This window comes from Crassostrea angulata, chromosome 8 (assembly GCF_025612915.1).
Source record: "Crassostrea angulata isolate pt1a10 chromosome 8, ASM2561291v2, whole genome shotgun sequence".
NCBI classification, from domain to species: domain Eukaryota; kingdom Metazoa; phylum Mollusca; class Bivalvia; order Ostreida; family Ostreidae; genus Magallana; species Magallana angulata.
Window position 1 is genome coordinate 13,894,759 of NC_069118.1, and position 25,007 is coordinate 13,919,765.

Here is a 25,007-nt window from a genome sequence, read left to right on the forward strand (position 1 = left end):
AAACGTATTTGTTTAACACAAGAACTATACACGAAGCAAAGTAAACTCCTAAAATCCAACTTATGTGCAATTGGATACAGGTTGCACTTTGTACAAAATGCAATTGATGATTTAGCTAAAGAGGATCGATTATACCTTTTGAAATACCAACCTGAAAACGAAGACAACAAAGTCCAATTTGTCACTACCTACCATCCTGTCCTTAGGGGTCTAAATGCAGTTCTAAAAAAGAACCTGCCAATCCTTTACAGCAATGATAAAATGGTTGAGATTTTCCCCAAAAAAAACAATGGCAGATTTCAAGCATCCAAGAAACTTTATAGACATGGTTACAAGAGCCAAACTAAAGAATCATCTACCTAATGGTGGTTTTAAGACTTGTTCCGACACAGATGTCTGTCGTGCAAACAAAGCTGACGACTTTTCTAACCCCATTACTGGCCGGGCTAACAAATTTTTTGCAAATATTTCTTGTATTGAGAACTGTATATACCTCATCAATTGTAACTATTGTCAGAAACAATACGTAGGAAACGGGACACCTCCACAGGCACATGAATAATGATCGTTCTAAACTAAGAAAATTAAAGAACCCGTCGGGGAACATTTAACTTTCTGGTCACTAATGGGAGGAGAGAAAAAACAATGAAAAGTTAAAGATGCATAGACTGAAGTCATTCCGCCATGACGGCATGGACATATTACATGACTTCACCAAAATGACCATCAACTAAAGCATCCTGATTTTTTTTCTTAGTAAAATCATCACCATCATCATCGTTTTGCTCCATGTACAAACTATCATTCACATTAGTTAAATTAACTAGCTCGTTCCTTAATCGGTTTAACTTTTAAGGGGTTCGTTTTGTTTTCTCTTTATTATGATATTTTTATTTGTTTTTTATCTATTTTTTTTTATTTAACTCGTATTAGTGTTTAAATTTTAGTGTATATTTATTTGATCATTTACACAGACTTTCTCCCCTACAAACCTTCACTACGGATTATCCTACAAGTACAATTTAAATGACAGCAACTTTAAATCAGCAACTTTCTTCGTTCTCGTTATGTTTCAGCAATCCTACACAGACCGTCCGTGTCCGACGGGATTTTCTTTCTCGGGCTTATGATTTTTAATACCAAGATGTAGTTACCACGTTCAAATCCAGTGTTTTATATATCGTTTAGATTTTAGTTTAATGCTGGGTTTTGTTGATGTTTTTCTCCTTTCATATGTAGTTTTGATTTTGTTGTCCTGAAGAAGGGACGGGTTTGACAATATTTTACTTTATTGTTTGCGTTGTTTGTTATTTAATTGCTTTTCATACCTCATCTTATTACCATGTATCTGTTGATCCGAAACTTATCGATAACACGAGTGGTGCTTGTTTTTAGTGCTATATATATATATATATATATATATATATATATATATATATATATATATATATATATATATATATATATATATATATAAAGAGAGAGAGAGAGATCATGTTTGCGTGATGTCATTAGATTGTATACTAGCATTTATACATTTTGTCAGATTTTCTGTTTTTGAATCTGTTCTAAGATGTTGAGTAGATAAAATGTGGCTACTCCTGCTAGGCATGATTGTACACTTTCTTAAGCGTTGCTTGTCCTTATTCTTTGTGTTATGCACTATGCTCGATACAACACGGCTTTGTCAATCATTCTTTTGGCAAGTGCAGTTGGAGATATAGCAGGTTTCTAATCCATTCACCACAATACAGAAGGTCAATGATTTTTCAATCTTTTTATCCAGCAGTGTATATATCTTGCAGTTTGAGCTCATCACGCATGTCTTTATATCATTCTCAATGATGTCATTAACTTGCCCTTAAGAGAAATCGTGGATATAAATCTACTTTGAATTTATCTGTGATTTAGGTGCATGTTCATGATTTAATTTCAAAGAGAATTTTGTTAAAACGGTTTGTGTTCTCACCTGAAGTTGTTATCGTCAAAAACCCTTCTAAAATGTTTGATAAACTGTTAAAGGATTCTCTGTAAGAAATAAACTTATGATATAGCTTCCATTGTGTAAAATAATTATTTTATTAAGATACAAATACGAAGTGTAATTATTGGATGTACAGTTATTGGACCAGTTATTGAATAAAAGAAATGGCCATGGGCTATTGAAACTTTGTTCCTATACATGTATATTTTGCATACAATAAGACAGTTAACCTTGTTATCATCTTATCTTCTTTTTAGTAAATCATATCAATATACGTCATATATATATATAATCTATTAACTATGAATTATAGATGTTAACACTTTTACCGATAAGAGAGTTTTGAATAGAGGAACGTGGAATTGCTAAAAATTATCAAAAAATTTACTAGTAAGATATATATATATATATATATATATATATATATATATATATATATATATATATATATATATATATATATATATATATATATATATATATCTTACTAGTAAATTTTTTGATAATTTTTAGCAATTCCACGTTCCTCTATTCAAAACTGGAAAGTTCACAAAGTTTGATAACAGTTAATTGCAATTGTAGTCTGAATAAGAGTACATTTATGTGTCTTAAAACGTTTCCTACACGTTTCCTGTAAATGGTACAAAGCCGGTTTTATTTGAACATGCTTTTGATTGCAATTCTGAACGTGTAATTAAAGTTTCATACTAGATGCATTGATATTTTTTAAGAGAGTGAAAAGCGCAAGGTCTAAAACATTTTGACCAAAGTTATTCATTTGATTGCAAAATACATACTCAGCTGAGTCATTGACATGAAGACTGAAATCTTGTTTCCATGGATGGTTGCAATGGTCAGTCCCATTGCTCGATTTAAGCAATGTAACACCAAGAACCAAACCTAGATGAAAAATTAAAAAACTATTTGTAAATTTTTTGTGTTCTAAAAACAAAGATCATACATACATGCATATATTAGTCTTACAATTAAACAATTTATTACAAGGTTTAAAAAAAATAAATATATGTTGATATACAACTACATAATAAAATACAAATATTTAACTGTTAGTAGGCAAAGGTATATTAACGTTCATTTTAGATTTTTAGGTAACGTTTCTTGCTTTCTTAAAAGTATGAAAAATTCGCCGTATTTTATACTCAGACTGCAATTATCTGTATCTATCCACAAGAGAAAATGAATACATACAATGTTTTCGCAAAACGTGACATTTTCAAAAAAAGCTTGTGCATAAACTTCTCAGCAACAGTTTTGGCACAAATGGGACCTCAAAAATGTATACATTATTTTTCCTAAAACGATATCAATCAACTTCAAATATCTACACTTTCAAAGAGTCGAAAGCTTATAAACGTGAGAATAACACTACAGTATTGTCTGGTATATATTGACACGACTTTTTTTATTGTGTTTGAAATAGAACAAGAGCTTCATTCTAAATACCATAATACTTTGATTAATAGAATGTAAAATTTAGTCGAAAAAAGAGCTTAACATTTCAATGTTTACAGAACTGAAATATTATTTAGAGCTTTACACATTTGCAACAGGTAAAACATGCTTTATAAAATCAAAACGTATCTAAAAACCAAACGTGATTTTTAAAATGTTACTAGACGCTTTGCGTCGGTTGACAATAGTTTACTGGTTGTCAATTTAAACTGTCACCCTCCTAAACAGGCACTACTAATTTTATTCTCCCGAATGTCTTAATTTTACTATACTGCTTTTTACTTTACTGCTTACAGTCAGTTAAAGCATATCTTTTACAACATACACCATAGCATAGCATAGCATTGAAATCTCATAGCATAGCATTGAAATCTCATAGCATAGCATTGGAATCTCATACCATAGCATACAATCTCATATAATCGCATTCGTCATATCATACGATAGCATACCATAGCATAGCATACAACATTATTTTAACTCGGTTTTAAATGTTTTTATTTGCAAAAAATAAATGATTACATGACAGATTTTTGGTAAACTTTGGCTTCTTATTATTTTATTCGAAATGGGTGGAACTCTTCTGTGTATGGAGGCGATTTTGTTAAAATCTCATAGCATACCATAGCATAGCATAGCATACCATATCATTAAGCCCTTTATTTCAATTTCTCATAGCATAGCATACAAATCTCACAGCATAGCATACACATCTCAAAGCATATCATTAAAATCGCCTACCATAGCATAGCATTAAATTGTAAAAGATATACATGAAATGACTGTAACTTTACTGCTTTTCTTTCGGAATGATTTGAATTCTACCACGAACCGTACACGGATAATTTATGCGCTTGTAACATCTACATGTTGTTACATTCTCTATTTTAAATTAATGGCTTGTAAGTTAAAAACTGGTCAAAATATATACGAACTAATTCATTCTTTATATTGGCATGGGAAAAGGGACTCGGAAAGTAAAGTGTAAATATTAATAGTTATACGGTTTTTTTTGGCCACGTTGGCTTTTGGAAAAGCATTGCAGAGAAATTTCTGTAAATTTTATAAATTGTTCTTGCAATGCTAGCTGTCTTAATGCAGGCCTTGAATTGAAATTATAATGTGATTTGATAAAACCATCATTATTAGTCAAAAACTGTCTATATTTCAAAAAGCTTTCAGTGCTAACTTCAGCTGATTAGAAGTAAAGAAAATATAACCGCTAATCCACATTCTTAGTGTTAAAGATCAGCAAAGTGTGAAATTCATCATGAAGTTGTTTTAGGAATAAACAAAAATCATAAAATCACCTTACCAAATACTTTGATAAATTCCCTGGTATACACCATCTTCAAAAAGACATTAAACACAGTATCGATTATCACAAACTATTTCCTTGAACTAAAAATAGCGGTTATGTTCTCACTAACACGTATTTTTTTCTTTTTAAATGGATACTCATGAAGATTGTTTGTTTTATCGGGTTTTTTAAAACTCTAAATGATTTTGAATTTCCATCTGATGTCCATATCCCAAGATTTGATTTAGAGTTTTTTAACCTGTGTTGTAAGCTCGTCGTTCACTTTAGCTAGTTTGTTAATTCGAACAGGTGAACGAAAAGCACATATTTGCCCATTTGCAACAACACCCAATTTAAAGAACTTTCCCTTTTTTTTTGTTTAACAGTCAATATTGTATGCAGAATCCTTGATTTGTTGGAAAACTTCTAGAAAAGTGTCTGCAAATGAATATGTCATTGCAAAACGCATGCTTGGAAATTTGGTGTATTGATAAATTTTAAAGATGTCAGTTTTACAGAGTAATTGACTGAGAAAATGTTAGTCGATCATCGGTGTGACCGAGCGATAGTCGAGTACTCGAGTACTTGTTAACATCTCTAATAAATTTTCTTGAACTATTTGCGCATTTATTCAAATGGAGCACAAAATATCAATGTGTAAATCAAATTGTTTATTTTTAAGACTGAAATAAATCTATTTTCAATGGCATTCAGCGCGTTTGCAGAAAATAAAATATTCTAGGCCATTTCCTGAAATTAATGGGAAGAATTTTTGAAGTCTGCTTTCCGCTCGAGGTAAATGTTACTGAAAAATATATTTTTGACATTCTTCCTGTTGACCAAGTTTCACAATGATCGATATATGTTTTTTCCTATTATGTTTATTAGAAAAAAATAAAAAATAAAACCCACCAATTAATTTGAATGCACAAGAAAAATGTTTGAAAATCAATTAAAATTTCTTTATACTGTTGGAAGGCAGGAAGAAATCAACCAAAAAGGATTAATTTTAAAAATATTAAAACTGTTGTTTGAAGCTAGGTTCTCGATGGTTTAACTGGTCAAATATCTGTCAGACAGATCGCTTAAGAGAACAAATGGAACGGACAGTACGACTTTGATTTTTATGTTTACAGCGTACGTGCAACGTTTGTGACGTGCTATTCTGCTTAATATTTCGATAATTATAAATAATTTAAAAAGGCATGATCACGATTTTGGTCAAAATTTTTTGATTTTGATATTCAAAATACTTCAATAAGATCTTTTAATTAGGCAGCCAAAATTTGAGTGTCATTTGTTGAGTAGTGGGCAAATTACAGATCTTACAATTCTTTGCTATGTAAACAAAGCTTTTGTTTACATTTTGAATGTTGAAGTGAAAATTTCAGTTTCAGACCTTAATGAATGTGTTAAACGTTATGAACTGTTAAATTTATGCTCAGAATGAACAAGAATAGCTTGAAAAAGATTTTTTTACTGGTATATTTGACCCATTAGTATGTAATCAAAAACAGGACACGAGCCTTGTAAATATGACAAAGAATTGTAAGTGCACGCTGTATTTTGCAAATAATTCTACGACTGATTCTCAAAATTTTTAATTTCCTTTGTTCATAAGCAATGCATTCTTTAAGCATTGTTAAATGATAAAAACAGAAAAATAGAATTACACCAAACTCTTGACCATGCCCTTTTAAACCATGTTCATCAATGATATGAAAAAATCAAAGCTTTCCCCTTTGAAACGCCGCCATTAAAACCCGTTAGCTTTAAATACACAGCCAATACTAAAATTCTGTGATTTTAGATTGCAAATGCCATGAACGTATCTGGATGATAACGTTGAAAAAATGTGCAAGGTGTCTCGAGTATTTCCGAATAGGGAAAAGACGACAACATGTCGAATTATAAATCTTCGTAAATAATATGCTTTCGTTCTCAATTTCTTATTAGCGCCATGGAGGTGTAAGTTGGGGGTAACAATATACATGTATTTGTAAACATTTTAGCAGACACCAATTTCCCACTTTGCAATACGTGACACTTTTTTTGCGAAAGTAAATAATTTACTTCGAATTAAATTGTTGCATTAAAACTTACTCAATAAAAATAATACTTGTTTTTAATTTTGGGCAATTTTTGGGCAATTTTTGGGTATTAACAGGTATATACGAAATGACTCTGTTCTAAATTAAAAGGACGGCAGCCCAGTCGTGTCACATTTTGAAAAAAATGTTTACAATTTAAGAGGGCTGGATGGTCGTGTTCATTTCTAGACTGTATTGGTCTCTATTCGAAGAAGAACTTTGTATAAAGATATAGGAAAATATTAAATTTGAAAAGCTAAAACTCATACAAGTTTTCATGACTAAGTAACAATTATTAGCTTAAAAAATAATATCTTAACATTTAGGGCAGGTCTTATTTTACTTCTTATATCGATTTTACTCGTACGTATTTAACAGTTATGTGTTTTTTCATTTACTTTTGTAAAATTTGAATAAAACCGTAGTCTGCTAGGACACACCGAAGTTTGTTTAGTGTACCCATGTTCGTCTTTTAAAATACATATTACAAATTTAGGAGCTTATAAAAGCCTTCACCTGTAAAAGGGAACAAACATTTACATGGAATTATATACCAAATAAATATAATAATAGAGGAGATTAAATACTGTTTGCATCCAAAGCTAATGTTGCAGCATTTATGCGTCCAACATGTTTATTCTAAAAAGATACCAAAAAACAATTAACTGTTTACCCAACTCGTATCATTCCGTCTTCATCTCTATTTACCCTTTTCCTATTAGCTCTCTTTGTATTTCTCTTTCAATATTTTTCTTATTTTTTATCACTTTTAACGTCTAATGTTGTGCATTATATGCATCTTTAAACATTTATTTGTTAATAATAACGTAATATTTAATATCTTAACACCATCAAGTTAAATAATTACAATCGTTCTATATGCACTACATAATACTGCTGTTATACGCAAAGTAATAAAGCGATGTTCACATACATTTTTTTTATTTCATTATAAGACAAAGCACATTTGGTCCACCTTAAGTTAATCAGAAAGAGAAAATTACATTACAATATACATTTTATTGCAAAACAAACGACAAAATCAAAAATATATTACAGAGCAAACATTAATCTGAACAATTTTTACGCATACTTTCTCGTTAATTCAGGAAACAATTGAAAATTTGATAATAAAATATTGTTTTCTTATATATACAGTGCCTTAATAAAATCCCCCTTGTAAATGAACAGGGTTAAACAACTTCCATTCTTGTACGACATTTTAAAGTTGTGTCAATGTTATTAAATTAGAACCGCTTCTTGATAGAAAGGTTCCGCATACATGTATTTCAGATTCACGTCGTTTTTGTTTTCATGATGATAAACAATCATCAGTTTTACTCAATTCAAAATACACATTCTCAGTAGGCTGATCGTCTCCCTTCTCGCATTCTGATGCAGCTGTAACAATGATATTGCTTTATTCTTGTTGTCACATGAAATGCGATTGAATTGGGGTTTTTAATGATTTATGTGAAACAAACTCATATTTTATAATACTTGTACATTTTACAAATAAAATAATAAAAGTTGAAAAAAATTATACCATTTCCCTCTTGGATAACATGTTTTGCTTCCAACGGCCTTTTTATCCTGGTTTTCACAATGGTAATTGGTAAATTCCGGAACCAAGAGCTTCAACATATTTTTATCAGAACAAAAAATTGGAATATCATACAATCACTGCTCACGTGGGAACATTTTTAACTGAATCAAAAGATCTAAAGCACTGTATAATAGAAAAAGCAAACAAATGAAACACAACATAAAACTTTGTTATATTTTTGCTCACTATGTCAAGTCTTGATAATGTACGGTAGTTAACGAATAGGGAATCATTCTTTGAGTAATTCAAGAAGATCAAATACGATCAACTCAAATTATAAAAACAAATAGTTAGCAGTAAGTTTTATTTTATTTTATCTGGTTGTATTTTATACTGAATACCTTTTCATTCTCAGAAGCAGCACTCAATTCAAAATGAACTGATTTACTATTGATATAATCTTCCTGAGCAGTATGCGTCATTATTTTGCATTCTTCTTTAGGCGAGTGGTACGTTGCACCAACAACACATGGATATTCCATCGTATTTTCCTGGATTGTTTCTATATTTGTGTTTTGTAAAGGAACCATGTAATCATCCTGAGCACGGAAATTGGCGACATCTTTATAACATTCTTTTTCCTGTCGATCACAAGAATTAACTTTATTGTTGGCAATAGCAATACCATCCGTCTTTTTTGAATTACCCGAAAATAATAATTTTAACTTTTTCTTTTGCTCCATGTGCTGCACCTGTTCCTCTTTCGTTTGGTCTTCACTCTTAAAGCTATGTTCACACATATCAACATGAGTGACTAAAGAAGGAGAAGCGCAGAATTTCGAATGAGTTGCATTTCTTAAACTTTCTTGGTGGTGGTGGTGTTGAAAATCTTCTATTGGCTGTAAAATGCAAACTTGAAGTCAAAATTGTTTTGGTGCAATTCAATCGTAAATTTTCATATTATTACAACAAAATAAGCAAATCATACGAATTCAATGATACGTTGTCGCTATGAATAGATTACAAGTAAATCCTTATTTTATCCTGCATCCATCATATCTAACTGTAATATTATTTCTACGAACGTATGTACTTTAAAGCTTTCTTTTCCGTTATATTCGATGAAATTTAAAATGAGGAATTAAAAAAATCGAAACACTTCTGCGTAAAAAGTGGTTTTTATTACAATTTGTGAATCGATAAAATTTGTTTTGCAGCTTTCAAAGTACTAGTAAATCAGTTTTGTTATTAACAGTCAAGTTTGTGTAATCTAATATATATTATTTTTGTATTTCTGTTTATGTGTGCATGACAGGATAGTATGTATTATCATTCTTTCATGTTAAATACTGAAACCTGATTGGTTTAGACTCAGTTGGTAATCCGTTCTATTACCCTCAGCGTTAGCAACACACTTGGCAAAGGGTAACACAACGAATTGTTACTTGCGCGTAACTAATGCACGTACGGTTCGCCGTAGAATTCACTTTATATCTATATAAAAGCAGTAAAAAAAAATTTAAAAATAAAACATTCAGTACAATAAGATAAATAGTGCCTGTTTGGGAGGGTAACTGTTGAAATTAACACCCCTCGAAAACCACTGTCAACCTCCGCCTCGCGTCGGTTCAACAGTTACCATCCCAAACAGGCACTATTTATATAATGTTAGATTAATACCGGTAACTTCTTTCTAGGTACTTTTTTTACCATTTATGACAATATCCTATCTTATGTTATCCAAAGTAAAGTTCAAGGATAGCGGCACTATGACCATCAATTATGATGTTTGTCCTAAAGTGCAATATTTCGTTCTGACTGAATTTTTTTACAGTGCAATTTTTTTTTGGGGGGGGGGGGGGTACATATGTTTAACCTCCACCTATTACATTTCATTTGACATCAATTTAAAATATGAGCACTTCTGGGTTTATTTTCTACTGATAAATAATAAAAATGTTTATCCTCGCGGCCGACCACTAATAAATTTTGAAAACCTCACATCTTTTTTAGTAACAAAAATTAAATACACTGAACCATCCAACTTTAGGTACTCTCTCTGCTCTTGCTAAAATAACCTTAGCGTCATTTTTCAACGGAAAGTACATGCGCTATTATTGATATTTCATGCTCAAAAAACATGGGTTGCGACTAAAAACACAATTAAAATATGTGACATTTGCGTTTTCTAAATAAATCCTGCATTATAGGTAAAAACGTCATAAAACTTTGGTGTTCCGTACTTCTACTTAGTTGTGAACGTTTCCAATTAAATTTTTACACATTTTACTGGAATGCATCAACAATATCCATCAAAAACATCCTCTGACAACATAGAGGAAAATTAAAGACTTTAATCCATTTATCAGTAACAAGACTGAAAACTTGATGTGTTAAAGCCATCGGATTACGTTAATAGCTCCTCTCTATCTGAACACAAGATAATGATAATTAGTTCATTTATATTCTTGTGTCATCATGATCAATATTACATTTTAAGCTAAAACAAGAAATACGATTGTTAAATAGGAAAGAGGCATTGTTTTGCCATTACACCTAACAATAAGCATAAATATTGATTAAGATGTCTACCTCATAATAGATTGTTTTACTGTCCTCTGGAATTTCTGAGTATTCTGTGACATCATGTATAACCGTTGTAATGGTTTCCTTGTTGTATGTTCCATTTACCTCTGATGAGGTTTTAGGCAGCAAATATTTCCTTTAGTTAAGAAAAATATGTTCATAGATGTATAAATATTTTGTTTTATTATAATGTTATTATTTGCTGTGATCATCATGTTTGATACATCTAACACCATATACAAGACCATAACACAGAGTCATGAAAACATCTTTCATATACGTTCTAGAATAGATGAGTTCTACTTTAACTAAACCACCGTCAAATAAAAACAATCATGTTGTTTTTTATTAACAAAAATGTAAATTCATTTTTCATTAATTAGGTCTTATAAATAAACGTTTTCAATTAAATTCAATCAACTTTTTTTTTTACCCATAACCAGTTTTTCGCACAGGAGCTTTCAGTCAAATTAATGGTGACTGAATGTCATTGCTCTGTCATTCAGCCAAATTTCCAGATATGTTTGAAAACATTTAGTGGACAGAATACAAAATATTTATTTTGTGTCAACCGTTGAATTTGATTGAAAATGTGAATAATTAATGTATTAATAAATGTTAACGTAGGACAACTTGTGTCAACTTAATGATTTAACCACACTTTCTCCATTTTATCAAACAATAACTTTTAGTCATAAATATTAGGCTATTCTGCATATACCATTTAAACCAAATAAATGTTGTCAGGCTTCCAACTACAGTCCCTACTCCGACTCCGATTGCAAAAATCTGAAAATATAACCAAGTAGTATTTCCTGAAAGAAAATAACAAGACAATTGCTGTGACTTTATCTTTACAAAATTGTTTTTTAAATCACAGTAATACTTATAATTTGAAACTTCCAAACTTTGAATTATCACCTTCTTTCAGTTTGATGTTATATTCCTTTAAAAGCTTATCCATGGCAGTGGTGTATTTCACCGGATTATCAAAACTGTTATTTTCTGTGAATGTGACATCTGTTTGTGCTGTATCGCAGATTCTTTCATCGTAAATGAACTTGAATTTGCATATGGGATTCGTGATCTTAAATATTGAATCAGAATTTGTTCTGTCCTGGCCATGGAATGTGTCGATAGATCGTCGATTACGTGTGTCAGGACACGTGCAAGTAATCGCAGAGCATTTTGTCACTTTCTTTGTAACAACACAAAAGGTTAATGAATTGGTATTATTTTTATCCAACACTGTGTATAATCTACAGTCCACACTGCTAATGCAAATGTTGATAGGATCTTCTAAGCCTGTTTTTAAATTATCTTCTATGAAAAGATAAGGCAAACAATATGATTCAAATACATGTTAAGACGATAATTCTGATTTATAAACCAACCTCTTTCTAAAGCCAAAGCATTTTGCAATTAGAAGAGGCTACATTCAAAAAAGTACTTTACAAACCTTGATTTTCTATATCTAGAAATTCATTTAGAATGTTTGGTAAGTTCTTTAATGATGCTCTGTAATAGAATATTATGATATCTATTTTGATTTTATAGGTAATAAATAATTATTTAAAATAGGTTTGTGTGTATTTTAACGTGACATTGTGATTGTTCGCCAGTTGTTTAAGTGGATTACACGCCGATAAAACTAATTAAGTTGTTATCACTTCTTCATAATTATGATCATGTATATCATACTTAACAGATTCATTTCTTTTAAAACCAAAATCTTTTTTCCATGGATGGGTACAAGTAGGTCCAGATGACACGATTTTGGTTGATGTCGGCAGCAAATCACTTAGGACTAAAACTAAAACCACATTTAGTTTTTGGCACTTTTATCAGACAAGCTACATGTATAAATAAATGACATTATATGATTATGAATTTGCATTAATTAACTAAACCATGTATACGGCTATGCTAGAGTATCACAAAGAAAAATGCGTTACCGACCCTTGACAGCATCATTTGATTAGCAATAACTTAAAAAAGAACAACACTTATCAGTTTTGTTAAAGACATTATTGTTCAATTCAGGTAATCGCTATCATATAAAATGTAAAAAAAAAATGTAGTCAGTGAATAGGAATTGTCTTACATATGTATTACATGTCATTGTTTTAATAGCAGGTTTTCGTCTTATCAAAAAATAGACCCAGTAATCTGCATTTTGTTAATCAGAACTATTTACAGTTAAGTTTCTTATCATTAAAATTGCAGAAAATGCAAAGTCTGTATCTACTATAAATTATAATAAACTGAATAACATTACGAGTTTTTCATAAATGTTCTTTCATATTCAGTGTCATAGAGACAGCGTGTATGGTGGCTTTCAATTTCAAACCCTTTTTAATTACGTGTTAAACATACCACAAGTAACTTAATATTGATATTGAAATTTTAAAATGTGTAATAACCAAAGTCCATATTTCTTTAAAAACAAATACTATATAAATTGATATAAAAAAAAACCAACATTACCAGTTATGAAAATAGATTTTTTGGCGACACACATCTTGTAAACAAGCGTCATTTAATTCCTTATACCAGAACTATACAATAATTATTCAACTAATATGATGCATATACGTATCACAAGTGTATAACAAATATAATTGCTAGGACAACAGATGTACGTAAAACGTGGGAAATCCCTCCTACGGAGGAAATGAAAGAAACGGTTATTCATTCGATCATTCATACTTTGTTTCCCTCATATAAGGATTATTTCAGAACATACAATTATGCATACATGCAACACATATAATTATAATACAAAGCATACGTTTTTACATATATACAAAAACAAAAAAGGGGGGAGGTCCTACACGGAGGAGGAGGGCAAACACATACACAGATTATGCTGCTAACATTTGGTTAGGTTGAGCTTGAAGGTCCGATTGTAGCGTGCAGCAGTGTCTCGGATGTAACGAAAGTTAAATATACGAACTGCACGTAGGTATTTTCTGCCAACTATGCGAAATATTGTCCACCTAGAAGGAAGAAGAATATATCGTCCTTAGACATGACACAGAGATTCCACGGAGAGGTTATATCGAAGGAGTTGGTGATCTGATCCCACGTTATGTACGTTAGTCATAAATAGAGGGGCAACAACAAGCAATATGTTAAAAATGTCTACGAAAACGGTGTCGCATAGTCTGCAGATAAAAGAAGTCTGTTCCGGAGCTTGCAGATAAATTTATAACGAGAGATTGCGTATGCGTTGGACGAAATATACCAGATGAAATTTAGGGTTTGGTTTTTGATAATGGATTTGAAACGGTAAAAATCATTGTCATTTATCATTCTAATGCTACAGTTTGTTTGGTGTAGCTTAGATACAGCAGATCTCTTCATCTTTTTCCAAGTCTGCGTTGATGAAAATGAGCAATCATGAAGCCACGTTTGTAGGTATTCAGTAAGACTGTAAGTGGACAAAATATTGATGACATCCGGAATATATCTTCGGTGTTTATTGGAAATATTCTCCTGGAATGAAAATAAGCATGTTGAGAATATGTTCTTTGAAAGAGAATGGTGAGACAGAGTCGGCTAAGAAAAAAGATTTTGCGGATATCTTTTTACGATTTGATAGGTAAAACGTTGAAAACACTTTCACAGATATCGGATCTTGTTTTGGTCGGAAGATTTTGTGCATTTTTGCAAACAAAATGTTGAAAAACATTTAGGCGTTGAAGATCTTTAGTAGATAGATTGCTCCGTAATTCACAGCTGTAGAGGACTGTGGGAAGAACGATCGTCTTTTAGAGGTGTGACAAAGTAAGCGGGTTAAGATAGTTGTAGCCTATATCGTTCAGAGCATGATATGATTTTTGTCCTTTTTTACAAGCTGTTATAATCCTATTTGAGAGTGTAAATTTGCTGTTGATAATAATGCCTAGGTGATTATAGTTGTCAGCACATAGAATTATTGTATCACCAAGTTTCCATACATAATCAAAATCCAGTTTGGAGTCTTTGGAGCGGACTTGTAAAGTGCACGATTTTTGGGCATTGAAAGAAAAACGTCACTTCCTGGAATATTCGTAAGAGACATCAAGCATGCGTTGTAACGCCGTCGGTGTTATTGCAATACACGCGATATCATCAGCAAGAGATGGACAGTTGCTGGTTATACTAAAAATACCAGCATTTGTACAGAACTTTTCCAGGTCAACAACAAGTTCATTAATATAAACAAGATATAAGTCGGTTGACAGAACTCCACCTTGTCGTACACCCTGTGACACGGGAAACCAGTCTGGCTGGGTATGATTGACAAAAATTGCACTGGTTGTGGTTGTATGACAGTCATTAATGATTGACCAAAGTTTTCCAGATATACAAATTTCGCGTAATTTGACTGTATCGAAAGCTTTTGAGATATCTAAAAAGGGTAAGAATGGTATATAGTTTCTTGCATATTGAAGGAAGCGGTTAAATACCCAAGATGCTTTTGAATACTTTGCTGTTGTCTGCAGGGGAAATGTCTGTCAATAGCAAATTCTGATATTCTTGAATTGATAACATTTTCAAAAACTTTAAGGAAACACGACAACAGGGCAATTGGTCTGTAGCTATTGCAAGACGTCTTAGGTTTTTTCCTTTCTTGTATAATGGTAATGGTACGATGAATCCATGTTTCTAGAATTTTTGGATTTTCCCGATATATACAATTGAATTAAAGAGTTTAACGGACACATATTCAAAAGGTCACTGCCAAAAATTAGATGTTCATAAGTAACAAGATCCGGTCCCGGAGCTTTGCGGCATTTCAGTTTGTTGAACACTGCTAATATGTTATTGGTTGATATTTGCCCACCAGGTAGTTCTTCATGCGATTAAATACATTCGGTTTCGGGATTCTGATTGATCGTTAAATGTTGCATTAAATGACAGACATATAAATGGGGGCGCACATAGTCCTTTATATACATATATAACACCAAGAATTTTAGTTTAGGTACAAATTAAGTATGTAATTTTATATTTCAATCGATTTATTCATCCAAAAATAATTTGTTTGAAAACTGATACTTATAGTTAATCATACATTAATGTGTTAAATAACTGTTAACAAAAAATGAATAAACCCTTTTGTCAAATGCATATTCAGTGTCTTATTCAAAAGTTTATAATATAGTATGTGTATTTGTAAATAAAACGTACTTTGCAAAGTCAAACAGTAATAAAATCATTGTACCACATATATGATTGGGCACGGTAAGGTATATATTATTTCTGATTGCATTCAACAAACTTTACAAAATACATTTTTTTATTATTCAAGGATAGTAAATGAATAAAACGTCTTTATTTAATATTGCTTGTTATGATGTAATGTATGATAAAAGTTATTTACTTTTTAAAATATTGCATGCGATTTAAAATTGAATGTTTTTTCTTTTTACTTAGAAAAAATGAAACTAAACTTATTTACAGAAACAAATAGGCCGTGCATTATAGAGTGTGTTAATGCGTTTAAAATAAAAGATAAATGAAAATTTTTATTTTTTTTTTACCAAGTTTGAATATGACTCATAACTTTTTTAAATGATTTACCAAATATTCAAAGATTAGATGTCAATTAATTTGTGTAACGAAGAGAATCACAATGATAAGGACATTTCACTTAAGTTCAAAATATTCTTAAAGCAATGTGAGCTGCAATTTTTATGATGAATTATTTTTTAACGAAAATATTATTTTCTACTTAAATGACAAAAATATAATTGTTTTTGAATTTCTTTTCGCCAAATTTTTGTGAAAAGGGCCGTGAAGGAGCCTTAATTAGAGCAAAATTGAATTATTGTCGCCCTGTACAAAAATTGATTTGCTATATGTTCCTTAGAAGAAATATCTTTCCTCTGACAAAAATTAATGATTTTTCCCAACCTTATATCTCATATAATTTTAAGTTACATGCAGACTTAGCATACTAGCAGGTTTTTAGAACAAAATAAAATTCTAAAAAGTACAGCTAATATTGCTTTAACTTAATTGTGTTCTAAGCTTGGTCTTCCTGAATTTAAAAGGGTTCGAAGGTCGTGGCCATTTTTAGACTTTTTTGATATCCTGTTTAATAAGGCCTCTATATAAATATATCAGAAAATACCCAAATTTAAAAGTTACAATTTATTGATTTTTTTTCTTTAGTAAATATAAGTTTAGTTAGGGTAAGAAATCATATCTTAAAATCTTAGGTAGATTTAATGGTTGACCACCGAGCTCCTTGACTCTCTTACACACTCAAGAGCATACATGTACCACTTTAAATAACAACAGAGACTTAGAGTAAAACATTTTAAAGTATTTCTTTTGAATGACCTAAAAAGCATCTGCAGAGACACCTACATGTAAGACATCTATTGTGAAGCTAATTTTTTCATAATTTGCGAAAAAAATGACTTGATTAGGTTGCTTGTTGTCTGGTGTAATAATTGTAACTGTAATTGCATTGCGATTTGAGCCATAAATATTTGATGAAGTTGTTTTGAGATGCAATTTCCTTAAATGCAGTACTTTATGGTGTGGCTGTCACCGTCATCTTCGAACTGAAAAGGAAACAGTATCTTGTATATTTACTTCCTTTTTACAACCATCACATTATTCAAGTGAAGATTATTGAAACGATTTGGTAGGACTGTCTCGATGTCCTATGTAGTGCATAATTCACTTACAAGAACTCATTAAATGATATTTGCGGTTTGCTTTAAAAGAAAAAAAACACTATTTTAATTTCATTTTTTTTAATTACTAGGAATGGGATAGTTAATAAAAGTATTTCTGGTTGAAAAAAAAGTACATCCAATTCACGGATGCTGTCATAATGATAAGTTTACAAATGATTTACTGTGTTAACATATAAGGAAAACAGATATTCTTGTTATAAATACTTTTCCTTGTCTCCCAAACTACAGGTACGTCTTTTGATAATTTTGATAATTATTTAAGAGTAAATATTAAAGAACTAAAAATATTTTTGAATGGGTGAAATGATTTTCTATGCAACTTTAATGCAACTAATTAATGAATTGCCTTCATTACCTTTTTATACCGTTGAAAGTGTAATTGGCGCAAAGGTAAGTCTGGTTATTACTAAACAAAATATGTCAATCTAAATGATTAAAGGTTGCTTTATAGCTTTTAAAAACGAAGGTCCTTTGAGCAGTGGCCAAGAATGCTCCAGTACACAGTCAACATGGTTTCCATTAAATCATCGATTTATACTGGTAAGTTCACGAACGAAGCTCTGCCATTAAAGCAACTAAAATGTAACCAACAGATCTTGACCGGACGGCATAAATATGCTATTCAGTCAACTTTTGGTTATTTTTCAGTCACATTGTTGTTAACTGAATGTAAAAGCATTATATTGTGGTTATTCATGCTGAAAAATGCTACATCCAGCTGTACACTATTTATTTGCTTCATAATATTGATATTTTCAAAATCATATGCATTTACTGATTTGTATATCAAATACAATGTATCTCATTATACCTATGTTGAGCAATAGTTTACAGGTATTCCTCGTTTAGGACCCATGCTTCAAACAAAATATCAAATGCAAAACATAAACATGGAGTCATATATTTTCTGGCTGACTGAAATAAAACATGTTATGAATTCCATGTTACCAAAGATATAAAAAGAATTTGCATATAGCTATAAGTGTTATGTTTTGAAATATGATTTTGATACGTTCTGTTTGTAAATCTTCAATGTTATTTACTAATATCTAATAGCAAATCGAAAAAAATAATACCCCCTCTTGAACATCTTAATTTTTAAATACAGTGTATCAAAATTGTTCACACCAAGTGCATTAACCCTCAAAACAGGTATATGAATCAGATATGTTTATTCTACAGAGAGTTATCTCTCTTATCAGAGAATTTTACTGTTTTTGTGGCTTCAATGTGAATAGAATCGACAGATAATATCAGTGAAAACTTATCATGACGAAGAACAATGCATAGCAATTGTCAAAATATGAAGGTCTTTTCCATTTTATTCTTTTTATTACGGATGTCAAATCCGTCTGTATTTTGTAACGAGTGAGTTACTCTCTTGCTTTTAATTTTATCATGATATAAATTAATGTGATATTACATGAAACAGTACAGTAAATGCTTCTTTGTAATACATTAAGAGTGGTCGCCTGATTTAATAGTCACGTGATATGTGTTGATGATTCTCCCGAATGGAAGTCTAAACAAATTTCAATATTACAAGGGCGTGCCCTTAATTGAATTAAAATTTTAAATGATAATTAATTTCTACGTTTTAATAGATCCTGAAAAGTGCTTCTGCTTTGTATAGAGTTCATCTTTATTAGAATAAATATCAAAGAAATGAGCTCAAGTTGCAATTTATATGACCTTAGCTTATATCAATTCATTCTATAGATTTCATTGAAGCAGCATCACTTTTTAATAAATTTAACATTACCTAAATTTATATCCAAAAGATCGAAACGATATATGCCCTTGTAAAAAGCGGATTTTGATAGGCTTCCCGATCTAAAAAAAAAAAAACATCAAACTTGTACATTAAACACTCAAGAAAAGAAATAATACACGCTCTCAAAAAAATTACATGCCAAATCAAAACAAGCATAGAAGATAAGGTTTAATGGTATAATAATAGTTTTATGACGATGCTCCGTTCATTTATAAAATGGATTTTCTAAATTTAAAAAAAATGATTGATCCGCCTCTTTCTACACATAATATGCGTCAAAATTTACAATGAATATGACGTCACATCAACAAGTACACCTCGATCAGTTTGTTGTTTATATTTATCGTTGTTAGACTTATTTGACTACAAAGTTGAAAACATAGGTAATTTTTAATGTGGTTTAATGTTTTCGTACATATAACAACCTGAAACTACTGTTTCTATTAGCATTTTGTGACTTGTTGTTTTGCATGATGTCCCAATTAACTTTCCCATACTTTCTGGTCGGCGCAACCACAAAGTAAATTTTGACAGTGCTGCGTGATGGACGACTCACCCAAATCATTCTCAACCCTAAAACTTACTCAATAAAAAATACTTTTTTTTAGTTTTTGGGCAATTTTAGGGTATTAACAGGTATATACGGCATGACTCTGTTCTAAATTAAAAAGGACGGCAGCCCAGTAGTGTCACATTTTGAAGAAAAAAAATGTGTACATTTTAAGAGGGCTGGATGGTCGTGTTCATTTCTAGACTGTATTGGTCTCTTTTTGAAGAAAAGCTTTGTATAAAGATATAGGAAAATATCAAATTTGAAAAGCTAAAACTCATTGAAGTTTTCTTAACTAAGTAACAATTTACAGCTTAAAAAATAATATCTTAACATTTAGGGCAGGTCTTATTTGTCTTGTTGTATTGATTTTACTCGTACGTACATGTAATTAACAGTTATGTGCTTTTTCATGAACGTTCGTCAAAATTTGAATAAAACCATAGTCTGCTTGGACACACCGAAGTTTGTTTGATGTTTACCCATATTTGCCTTTTAATACACATACTACAAGTTTATGAGCTTACCGAAGCCTTCACCTGTAAAAGGAAAAAACATATACATGGAAGTGTATACCAAATAGATAATAATAGTAGAGGAGATTAAACACTGTTTGCATACAAAGTTAATGTTGCAGAATATATGCGTCTAAAAGGTTTATTCTTAAAAGAAAAAAAAAGAAAATTAAAAAAACTAAATTTTACCTCACTCCTATCATTCCGTCTTCATCTCAATCTCTCCTTTTCCTATTAGCTCTCTTTGTGTTTCTCTTTCAATATTTTTAATAATGGCGTAATATGTAATATCTCACCACCATCAAGCTAGATAATTACAATCGTCCAACATGCACTACATAACACCGCTGTTGTAAACAACATAATAAAGTGATATTCACATTTGTTTCTCTTATTTCTTGAACTTAAATTAAAATATATACAATATACATTTTATGGCGATACAAACGACAAAATGAAAAAAAAGTATTACAGAGCAATCGTTGATCTTAACTATTTTTACGCATACTTTCTCGTTTATTCAGAAAACATTTGAAAATTTGATAATAAAATATTGTTTTCTTATATATACAGTGCCTTAATAAAATCCCCATTGTAAATGAACAGAGTTAATCAAACTTCGATCTTTGTACAACATTTTCAAATTGTGCCAATATTATTAAACTAGAACAGCTTCTTGATAGAAAAGGTTCCGCAGATTTCATATTCACGTCGTTTTTGTTTTCATTGTCGATGATAAACAATCATCTGTTTTACCCAATTCAAAATACACATTCTCAGTAGGCTGATCGTCTCCCTTCTCGCATTTTGATGCAGCTGTAACAATGACATCGCTTTCTTCTTATGGTCACATGAAATACGATTGAATTGGGGTTTTAAATGATTTATGTGAAGCAAACTTTTGTTAAAACAATTCGTTTTTCAGAGTACTTGTAAATTTAACAGATAAAATAATAAAAGTCGAAAAATAATTGTACCATTTTCCTCTTTGTTAACATGTTTTGTCTCCATCCTGTCGGCCTTTTTATCCTGGTATTCGCTATGGTAATTGGTACACTCCGGAACCAAGAGCTTCAAAATATTTTTATCAGAACAAAAATTGGAATATCATACAATCACTGTTTACGTGGGAAAATATTAAACAGAATCAAAAGATCTACAGCACAGTATAATAGAAAAAGCAAACAAATTAAACACAACATAAAACTTTGCGCTATTTGTGCTCACTATGTTAAGTCTTGGTAACGTACTGTAATTAAAGAGTAAGGAATCATTCTTTGAGTATTTTAAGAAGATCAAATGGGGTCAACTTAAATTATAAAAGCTAAAAGTTAGCAGTAAGTTTTATTTTATTTTGTCTGGTTATATATTATACTGAATACCTTTTCATTCTCAGAAGCTGCACTCAATTCAAAATAAACTGATTTACTATTGATATTATCTTCCTGAGCAGTATGCGTCATTATTTCGCATTCTTCTTTAGGTGAGTGGTTTATAGCACCAACAACACATAGACATTCCATCGTATTTTCCCGATTTTTTTCTATATTTCTGTTTTGTAAAGGACCCATGTATTCAACCTGAGCAGGGAAATTGGCGCCATCACTGTAACATTCTTTTTCCTGTCGATCACCTGAATTAACTTCCTTGTTGGCAATAGCAATACCATCCGTCTTTTTTGAATTACCCGAAAATAATAATTTTAACTACATTTTGTTCCACGTGCTGCACTTGTTCCTCTTTCTTTTGGTCTTCACTCTTAAAGCTATATTCACACATATCGACATGAGTGACTAAAGAAGGAGAAGCGCAGAATTCCGAATGAGTTGCATTTCTTAAACTTTCTTGGTGGTGGTGTTGAAAATCTTCTATTGGCTGTAAAATGGCAAGTAAAACTTGTGTTGGCGCAATTCAATCGTAAATTTTCATATTGTTTCAACAAAATAAGCAAGTCAAACTAATTCAATGATACAGTGTCGCTATTAATACTTTACAAGTAAATCCCTGTTCTATCCTTATCTATCCTTATCTATCATATCTAACTGTATTATTAATTCTGCGATTATTATTTGACATTATATTCGATGAAATTTAAAGTGAGGAATTAAAAATATCGAAACACTTCTGTGTAAAAAAAGGGGTTTTTTTTATTACAGTTTAATGTGTGCACCATTAAAATTGTTTTGGAGATTTTAAAGTAATTTATAAATTGGTATATTATTAACAGTCAAATTTGTGTAATCTAATATATATTATTTTTGTATTTTGGTTGATGTGGGCATGAAAGGATGGATAGTATATAATGTTAGATTAATAACTTTTTTCTAGGTACTATTAACCGTTTATGACAATATCCTATCTTATGTTATCTAATGTAAGGTTCAAAGATAGAGGCACTGTGACCATCAATAATGATGTTTATCCCAAAGTGCAATATTTTTTCTTGATTGAAATTTTTTTGCAGTGCAATGATTTAACACTGTGCCGGATAATTATGCCAGTGTCAAGGTGGCATTTTTGCACCCATCTAAGCTGCATATATCGAAAGATTCAATTATGCCACATGATAGATTATTGCTTAAATAGTTTACAATTACCTTTGTTATCATCGTAGCTCACCTGTCAGGTGAGATACTTACCTTATGATATATTACCTTATATGTATGAATTTTTCCAAAACTGCCTCTTAAGCGGATGCAAAAATGCCACCCTGGCACTGGCATAATTATCCGGCACAGTGTTATTATTTTGGGATTTTTTTTTACATATGTTGAACCTCCACATATTTCGTTTCATTTGACGTCAATTCGAAATATTTGGGGGGGGGGGGGGGGTTGTACTGATAAATAATGTTTAAAATCTAATCCTTGCGGCTGACCGCTTATAAATTTAGAAATCCTCATATCGTCTTTAGTAACAAAAATTAAACACCCTTAACGATCCAACGTTAAATATTCTTTCTGCTCTCGCAAAAATAACTTTTGCGTTATTTTCCAACGGTAAGTACATGCGCTATTATTGATTGTTCATGCTCAAAGAACATTGGTTACGACTAAAAACACAATCAAATTATGTGATACTGCGTTTTCTAAATAAATCCTGCATTAAAGTTAAAAACGTTGTAAAGTTTTAGTGTTCCCTACTTTTACTTAGTTGTGAACGTTTTGAATTAAAGTTTACACATTTCACTGGAATGCCTCAACAATATCCATCGAAAACATATTCTGACAACATAGAGGAAAATTAAAGACTCTTATCCAGTTATCAGTAATGAGACTGACATTAAGACACAAACTAGCTCCTTCTATCCGGATACAAGATAATAAATATAATTCATTTATATAATTGTGTACATTACATTTTAAGCTAAAAAATACGTTTGATTAAATTGGAAAGTTGCTTTATTTTGCCATTACACCTAACAATAAGCATCAATCATATTGATTAAAACGTCTACCTCATAACAGGTTGTTTTACTGTCCTCTGGAATTTCTGAGTATTCTGTGACATCACGTATAACCGTTGTAATGCTTTCCCTGTTGTATGTTCCACTTACCACTGATGAGGTTTTAGGCAGCAAATATTTCCTTTAATTGAGACAATTATGTGGATAGATGTATAAATATCCTGTTTTATCATAATGTTATTATTATCTGTCATCATCATGTTTGATACATCTAACACCATATACAAGACCATAACACAGAGTCATAAAAACGTCCCTCATATATGATCTAGAATAGAAGAGTTCTACTTTAACTAAACCACCACCAATCATGTTATTCTTTATTAATAAAAATGTAACTTCATTTTTCATTAATTGGGTCTAATAAAGTATCTACCAAACACTAACAACGTTTTCATTTAAAGTCAATCAACGTTTTTTTTACCCATAACCCATTTTTATCAAATTTTAACTTTTAGTCATAAATATTTGGCTATTCTTTATTTTACCTTTTAAACCAAATAAATGTTGCCAGGCTTCCAATTACAGTCCCTACTCCGACTCCGATTGCAAAAATCAGAAAATATAACCAAGTAGTATTTCCTGAAAGTAAATAATTTGCACAATTTCCGTGACTTCTTTACAAAATTGTCTTTCAAATCACAGTTATACATGTAACTTGAAATGTCAATGACTTTAAATTATCACCTTCTTCTAGTTTGATATGATCTTCCTTTAAAAAATTATCCATGGTAGTGGTATATTTCACCTGATTGTCAAAACTGTTATTTTCTGTGAATGTGACATCTGTTTGTGCTGTATCGCAGATTCTTTCATCGTAAATGAACTTGAATTTGCATATGGGATTCGTGAGCTTAAAAAATGAATCAGAATTTGTTCTGTCCTGGCCATGGGGTGTGTCGATAGATCGTCGATTACGTGTGTCAGGACACGTGCACGTAAATGCAGAGCATTTTTTCACTTTCTTTGTAACAACACAAAATGTTAATGAATTGGTATTATTTTTATCCAACACTGTGTAT

General features: G+C 30.9%; 1 protein-coding gene and 1 long non-coding RNA gene across 2 annotated transcripts; both read right to left on the reverse strand.

Annotated features, from left to right (window-relative positions):
* Window positions 1-10,949: 10,949 nt before the first annotated feature.
* LOC128157877 (uncharacterized) lies at window positions 10,950-13,518 on the reverse strand. Its single transcript, XM_052820539.1, has 6 exons — window positions 13,467-13,518; window positions 12,681-12,792; window positions 12,439-12,497; window positions 11,901-12,302; window positions 11,701-11,794; window positions 10,950-11,115 (listed from the first exon to the last, which is right to left on the reverse strand). Exons 1-6 carry the CDS (start codon window positions 13,516-13,518, stop codon window positions 10,950-10,952), a joined length of 885 nt encoding a protein of 294 aa, XP_052676499.1.
* Window positions 13,519-19,711: 6,193 nt separating this feature from the next.
* LOC128157881 (uncharacterized) lies at window positions 19,712-24,110 on the reverse strand. Its single transcript, XR_008239871.1, has 4 exons — window positions 23,977-24,110; window positions 21,902-22,394; window positions 21,497-21,590; window positions 19,712-21,359 (listed from the first exon to the last, which is right to left on the reverse strand). It is a non-coding gene; the product is annotated as an uncharacterized LOC128157881 (long non-coding RNA).
* Between the last annotated feature and the right edge of the window lie 897 nt (window positions 24,111-25,007).